The sequence below is a fragment of the Diadema antillarum genome, unplaced genomic scaffold (genome assembly GCF_040938485.1).
Source record: "Diadema antillarum isolate AM-2024a unplaced genomic scaffold, OU_Dant_1.0 seq00000300_RagTag, whole genome shotgun sequence".
Lineage (NCBI taxonomy): Eukaryota > Metazoa > Echinodermata > Echinoidea > Diadematoida > Diadematidae > Diadema > Diadema antillarum.
The window spans coordinates 2,613,451-2,621,632 of record NW_027271323.1 but is presented as its reverse complement, the minus strand read 5'-3'; the positions used below and the strand labels follow the sequence as shown (position 1 = coordinate 2,621,632).

The 8,182-nt window shown below is 39.0% G+C and overlaps 1 protein-coding gene across 1 annotated transcript in view; it reads right to left on the bottom strand.

Annotated features, from left to right (window-relative positions):
• Positions 1-448: 448 nt before the first annotated feature.
• The window catches only part of LOC139730259 (uncharacterized), a 37,230-nt gene continuing 29,496 nt past the window's right edge, over positions 449-8,182 (bottom strand). Inside the window, exons 11-12 of the mRNA XM_071641142.1 lie at positions 5,338-5,570; positions 449-2,849 (exon numbers count right to left, since the gene is read on the bottom strand). Coding sequence (XP_071497243.1) covers positions 2,560-2,849; positions 5,338-5,570 — 523 coding nt within the window. The 3' untranslated portion in view covers positions 449-2,559. The remainder of the gene's footprint in view (positions 2,850-5,337; positions 5,571-8,182) is intronic.

Genomic DNA, 8,182 nt, shown 5'->3' with positions numbered 1-8,182 from the left:
TTGTCCCTTTCATTGTACAGCTAGCACGGCTTGGTAAAGATTAAGCGTTTGAATAGACCTTGTACTTCAGAGCCTCTTTTCTCAGTTCACACTTTTCCAGAGTGTGTGCTTTCTTTCCAGTATTTAGGTAGGTTAGGGGAGTCTATTCTAATTGAGTTATACATCATTTTAATGCTTTGAATCTGTTCTTTCAGAATCTGCTCTTAAACTGAAAAACCATGTCAGGCGACTTTTTGTTGGTTTTGTGATGTAGGGTCACATATATGCATATTATGAAATTTACCCTTCACTATACATTGTATACAGTACAAGGTTATTTCTCTTTTAATGACTTCTCTGTGAGAGTGCTATTGGACATGCTTATAAATCATTTTTAAAACTTCTCAACTTAAACTTGATATCCACGATGAGTGTTAATATGAAAAAAAAAATCGAGGGGAGGGGTATACACTATGAATACATCATTTGAAAAAACATAAACATCAAAGACACTGACAACACTGTATGCTAAGGCTACATACGATTTTATTTGAAATTATTCCTTCAATACTTGTACATTTCTAAAGATAATAATAAGCTTGTCATTTAACCAAGCATGATGTTGACAATTATCACTTTTCGTAAAAATGCAACTGTAATACTGAGTAAACATTTATGCCATAGACATCTGAATGTGGAAAGCACATCCAATCGCAGTCATAGCACACTCTTTAAAGTACCTGAGAAAGCCCATTACATAAAAATAAAGTAAAACACTATAATGAAGAAACAGGAACGAACAAAGAAAAAAAAAAGAAGTTGATAAAGTCAGGTTCTTGATCCTACAGCAGCCATGAACGTAGAATGAAACAAAATACATAGTACATGTTTATAATGAAGGAAAAACATACTGATGAAAGCAGAACATAGAAGATAGAAATGCTCCAGCTTAGATATATTAGAGTACTGTAATGTTAATAAATTATCAACTTTACACGCATATCATGCAAAGAGAATTTGTTGCTTTCCACTTCTATGATTTAATTCCTTCATCGAAGGACTTAGAAGAGCAATGTAGTAGGCCTACTGTCATTTGCAGCTTCAGTCTATTTATTATTTACTATAAAATTAATTTCATCTTATTTTTTTCTCATCATGAAGTCATCATCCTCTTATACAAAAATATTCTCAGAATGAGATCCAAGACCTCTTCTCTTTTGTAACCACTTACAAAGTTTAAAGACGTTCATAAGTTCGTAGATAATGTGTTCTGCAGTATAAAACCTTACCATCAATCATTTCACACATCGTTGTCTTGTTTATTTATAAAATAACAATTAATTCCCTCCAACAAGGGGCACATTCGTATGGACATACACGATTACATACACAGCCACGCACAGAAATACATTTTTGTGCTATACAATTATTCAAAAGACACGTTTGTTTTTCAGTCCTGAAAATTTCCATCGAATAATTCTCAAATCCATCGTCGACTGAACACAAGGTGTGGCGGTAATCTTCAATGTTTCTCTACACTGAAACTCTTCATTCAGGGCAGTAAAAGTTTGTTGTTGTTGGGTTTTTTTTCTCTCGAGAAGTACTCTACTTTTGCTCCTCTTTTTGACAAAACATTAGTATCCAAAATATCACATTATGTACATCATACATCAAGTTCTTCGAGTTTTGGTCCGTAGTCTTCGGCATGTACGAAACAGCAAGTGGGGCCTATAACATTAATTCCGCAGTGCACGATCCTACCATCATAATTTCATTCATCATTACCTTGCTGACGATTTAGATGGGTCTTCTCCCACAGGTCTGATAAAAAAAAATTCTTCAAATTCCCTTAAAATAACTAGCTATATGCTTTAAGTACACTAACAAATTACACATTTGTATGAACATAAGCAATTACACACTTACACACACACACACACACACACACACACACACGTTAACATACACGTTTGCATGTAACAATGTTTTTGTACATGCGGATTGTTATCGTTCTCGTGAGAACTTCTACCCAATATTTCATATGCATCATTGACTATAATATAAGTGAAGGTATGGTAACTATCTTCAGTGTTTCTAACTCGAAAACTACACAGTAAAGATAAACAAGTTATTCTAAGTATACATGTAAATCATAATGTATATAATTCTTCAAATTCGGTTCGTGGTCTTTTGTCATGTACGACGGCAAAGTGATTCCAGGAAATACTACGTAGTGCTGTAATCCGAAAGTCAACCGCAAAATTCACCCTTTCCACACAAATTGTATCAAACTGCTCTAATACTCGTTTGCCCAACATAGATGTGAGATTTCAAACAGGCTATTGGTATTCGGAAAATAACAAATTTTTAACCTAGGAAATGACTATACATTTCCATATGTTGCATATAAGGACTCTTCTGTTGACGCACATTACTACTGAGTTTCAAACGTTTTGACTTGTGGCCCGCACTTTTTACAAAGTAAGAAATTTCTATGGAAATTGTACATTTACGCTGTCGCAAAAAATGTCTCACTGCTTATTTTGACATTTCTCGGACCAGATGTACATTTTGAAAATGCTAAAACCAATTGATAATATCGTTCATAACTGGTGTCATATGTGGTAATCGTGCATTTGCGAGCCAAAGCACCCCTATACAGTGCAGAATCCGCCGGCATCCCAGGGTGAGGGCGGAACGGATTTGCCTTCCAAACGACGACTCTGGTGAGGGATTCTCGGGCTCAGGAATCTCGTTTTCCTTCGTTGGCTCATGTACACTTTCACCGTTTCTCCCAATGTCTCCGTCTGATGTGCTCTTGCTCTCCCGCGACTGTAATCCAGCTGTTGTCCAGGAGTTTGACAGACTATCTGCATTGATACAAGGGTAGAAGAGCGTTAAAACATACAATGATGTGGAATATCAATCCTACATTATGTTTAGTGTCAAGCGTTGTTCAAAGGATTTTTATATTGGTAGAACGATATTGACAGCAATTAATATTAAATGTCATAAGAGCGAACAAAGCACGAAGACACACTTTTGTAAGCTTACGCTAATGTTAAAAGATAATTTCTCTCAAACGATATCGTTGTTTTTTTATTGTAACATTGTGTTGACCTGTCAACAGAATATACAATGTAACTAAAAACAAAACAGTTCATTCGTCTTTTGGGGATGATCGTTCCGCTTTTCGAGAACAATTTTTGGGAACTTTATATAGGCTATCACTGGAGATACTGCAGTACAAAGCAAATGCTTCAACATCAAGACACGTGCACGCACACACCCACTTATACAAACATATTTAGTGGAACAGCGGATTTTCGGTACTCTCCAAGTTACAAAAGATCTTCTGATGAAAATGATGACACCAAGATCACTGAAATCGGCTTTGTTATTTTGATTCCATGGTCACTTCCTGAAACAAAGTCCGTTTTAAGTTTTTTTTCTGGATTTGACACGGATTATGTCACAGAGTAACACATGTTGTGCTCGTTATACGTCTTTTCTTTGTTCTGTTCACTCGGAACAATGTTCAGGCTTACGCAACAAGAAAATGTCATTCTAGGCATTTTCATTAGCGTTTCAAGGGTAAAAACGGAAGAAAAGCTGAAAATGACCATGATTCATAAAATTGCCACAGACCGCCATCCCTCACATGAGCGTGGGGGCCATGGCGCACATTGTGATTAATGCAATAATGGCCCAGCATTTTGAAGCAAATGGTTTGCTTGGATATCGTAAACCTCAGTCTCTCGTGTGACACACAGCTATAGGACCTTACGGAGGAGCTTATATATACTGTTTACGGAATGGGAAGCAGACTAAGATCTTGATTATGGGATTTGCCGAGGTATTTGACCGGAGCGTGCTCCAACATAAACTACATCGCTATGGGTCCAGGGCTTCAATCTGTCAGGAATTCCAGTTTCTTCCAGTCGTCAAGCAGTTTATATAGGTACTGCGGCCAACGGGGAAAGTCCATCCTTTGCGTCAGATCAGGAGTACCGCAAGGGTCAGTGATTTACTGTATCGAATTAACGATCAGTCTGCCGAAACACCTGACTTCATTTGCACTTCTGTTGCAGATGATAAAGCACCGTACAGGGTGATGACGAGTACTTATGATCAAGACCAACAGCAAAAATGATCTTCAACGCCTTCGATGAATGGGTGGAGAGCGATGAAATGAAGTTTCACCAGAATAAACGCAACACTCTCAACACAATCACAGGGAGTAGACCACCACTGCAAGCATCTTACCAACTGCATGGCCACAACTGGAAATCGTCAGTGCTCCTGGTTGTTACTTATCAGCAGAACATGGTTAGAATAACCACATTATAACAACGTCTACAACAAAGCAAACAAGACACTTGGCTTCTGCATAGGATCTAAAGACCTAGGTTACTCTATAAACATCAAGGAGAACGCGTATAGAGCATTTTTGTTCGACTTGTGCTAGAATATGCCTCATTCGTTTTTTTTTTCCCCTGCTATACAATGAACATGTAGAAAAGAAAACATCGACAAGCTGTAGGCAATGGGCCTATACAGACGAGCTGCTCGCTTTGACATGAGCAGGTACCAAATAAAGTGTAAGCCAGACGATCAAGATCATTGGCTGGTAGTCCTTAGGACACAGAAGAAAGCTGTCACGACGGCCCATGCTATTCAAGATCAGCAACAATAGCTAGTCCGACAATCAATTCAAAGTTGACTCCACTGCCAACTCGGCAACGACGTTCCCACAAGAAGCAGTTCCAAGCTCTTCGCCACCAGCAAAACATAAATTGGGGGGGGGGGGGGATCTTTTCTACAACATACCATCAAAGAATGGAAATGATCTAGTCAAGAATACTGTCGAGGCTATGACTCGAGAAACTTTTTTGCCAAGAGTCATACGTCAGTAATCTTACATACATTAAAATGGAAACAGAAAAAAAAAATGAAACTCCAAATCAAAGGAAATATCTAAGTAGAATCGGGATAGTGGAGGAAAGGACTTGCAAGCATCTTCGTTTGAATATATATGCCGTAATAATTAACCTATCAATCACTGTTGATTGTGGGCACCATCGGAAAAACAAGACAAGAATCAGAATTACGCAATGAATTTCTAGTCTTGATGTCATTCTTGACAGGAGTGAATGTTTTATCACATGAAAACAAAAAAACAAAATAGAAAAGAAAAAATAGAAAAGGAAAAACATAACATTTTTATTCGCAAAGCTTTGAAAATCGGAGGTCCCCCTCTTTGTGGGACACCAGGTATATGTGCGTTCTATAAACGATGCATATAATAAAAAAAAACAAAAAAAACAAACGAGAAACAAGCTACAAATATAGGCTTACCGTTTCTGTCTAGTTCTTTTGGTTCTACGTCTGTCCTCGTGCCTAGAGGCACAGTCTCACTTTTGCTCTCGACATCATGAAGTGCATCAGTAATTTTCTGCGAGTCACTGTCTCCATTCAGCGATTCGGCCGTCAAGTCTGCAGTATTCTTAACCTTAACACTGACGTCATGGCAAGCTTCTTCACTGCGATGTGACAGTTCCTCCTCGGAGCTCTCTACAGATTCGCAATCACTACAGGTAAAGAAAAGATATTTTTATTTTCAAATATCATAAACTTTAGTCATGCCTTTTATCTTTATATCGTTTATACTATGATGATTTTTTTTCCCGTTTCGCACCTCTCTTTAGATTGGCAATTTACATTAATTTCGATGCGTGATAAGATCAAAGTAAATCAGTAGCACGCTATTAGGAAACAAGTTCTTTCTCATCTTTATTTTTTAGGGGAGTTATCCCTGGTGAGAAGGATAAAAGAATCTTTACGTTTTAATGCTTTTACTTTAAAAACGAAAGAATGTATCAAGAAACTCTTACACAACACAATATGTTATTATCTTGTCATCCTTAACTGCCAAGGTTCCTGTTGTTGCGTTGTTTTGTTTTTAATCCTACTACTTCTTTCTTCCATATCATTCTTACAATTCCCTGTACCTCAGTGATCCCAAGCTTCTGGACTTCACACACCCTCGTTTTGACCCACCGTCTCCTTTCCCTTCTCTTGTCTACTTCAGTTTCAATTCATGTCATACCTTCCATACTTATCTATCTCTATCTATTCATCTATCCATCTATCTACAATGTATGTTATACATGTATCTATTTTCTCCTTTTTTTTACAAGAGAGCTTCCTCGTGATTGTTAATGTACGTCGGTATGTGTGTGTGTGTGTGTGTGTGTGTGCAACGGCGTAGCCAGGATTTCATCTTAGGGGGGCGGTTAGTCTGCGAGGGAGCGAAGCGACCGAGCCCGAGCGAGCGGAGCGAGCGAGGGGGGGGGGGGGGGGGAGGGTGTGGGAGGGGGGTGTCCCCCCTCCGACGGTAAGAACTTTTTGCATTTTGATGTTGTAAATGGTGCAATTTGATGCATGTTTTTTTCGCGTTTTATCGACGTGAAACAGTCCCACTTGTTTATGGTATCAGTTTATTTTGATGTAGATTATTATTGAACAATTTGCCTATAAAATGGTATAATTTAGATACACTTCTTGTATTAATTCTTTTCACTAAATATCATGAACGCGACTGAACCCGAGCGAGCAGAGCGAGCGGTGGGGTAGGGGAGGGTGTGGGAGGGGGGATGTCCCCCCTCCCACGGTAAGAACTTTTTTGCATTTTGATGTTGCAAATGGTGTAATTTGATGCATGTTTTTGCGCGTTTTATCGACGTGAAACAGTCCCACTTGTTTAAGGTATATAGCAGTATATTTTAGTGTAGATTATTATTGAAGAATTTGCCTATAAAATGGTATAATTCAAATACACTTCTTGTATTAATTCTTTTCACTGAATATCATGAACGCGACTGAACCCGGGCGAGCGGAGCGAGCGACGGGGAAGGGGAGGGTATGGGAGGGGGGTGTCCCCCCTCCCACGGTAAGAACTTTTTGCATTTTGATGTTGTAAATGGTGCAATTTGATGCATGTTTTTGCGCGTTTTATCGACGTGAAACAGTCCCACATGTTTATGGTAGCAGTTTATTTTGATGTAGATTGTTATTGAACAATTTGCCTATAAAATGGTATAATTCAGATACACTTCTTGTATTAATTCTTTTCACTAAATATCATGAACGCGACTGAACCCGAGCGAGCAGAGCGAGCGGTGGGGTAGGGGAGGGTGTGGGAGGGGGGATGTCCCCCCCTCCCACGGTAAGAACTTTTTGAATTTTGTTGTTGCAAATGGTGTAATTTGATGCATGTTTTTGCGCGTTTTATTGACGTGAAACAGTCCCACTTGTTTAAGGTATATAGCAGTATATTTTAGTGTAGATTATTATTGAAGAATTTGCCTATAAAATGGTGTAATTTAAACACACTTCTTGTATTGATTCTTTTCAATGAATATCATGAATGCGACTGAACCCGGGCGAGCGGAGCGAGCGAGGGGGAGGGGAGGGTGTGGGAGGGGGGTGTCCCCCCTCCCACGGTAAGAACTTTTTGCATTTTGATATTGCAAATGGTGCAATTTGATGCATGTTTTTGCGCGTTTTATCGACGTGAAACAGTCCCACTTGTTTAAGGTTGCAGTATATTTTAGTGTAGATTATTATTGAACAATTTGCCTATAAAATGGTATAATTTAAATACACTAGTCTTCTTGTATTAATTCTTACACTGAATATCATGAACGCTGTCTGTTCAGCAATCAAGCAGAAAAATCATGCACACGAGGGTGTAGATAGGGGCATATCCCCTGCCACGAAGGTGATTTTGCGTTTTCAGACCTGAAATTCAGCGATCTGGTGCAAAGTTTTGGTGCAATACTTTTTCATCGAAGTGTTAAAATCACGGAATTTAGCTCTTATTCCGAATGTGCACCATCTGTGTGTATGTATAAAGTCTAGTGAGGTAGAGCTTAGGGGAAGGGGGATTCCCCCTCCCGCTCGCGGAGCTTTTGCGTTTTTAGAATTGAAATAAAGCGATCTGGGTATAGCCACAGTCTACTTCTATGCATGGCGGGGGGGGGGGGGGGGGGGGGGCGAGCAGGGAGAAGGCGTTGGCGAGTGTTATCTCCACCCTTCCCTTCCGATGGAGCTTTTGCCTTTTTATGGTTGAAATTGAGATATCTCGTATACGCATATTTGATGGAATCAACATTTGGGAAATCACCAAAAAAAAAAAAAA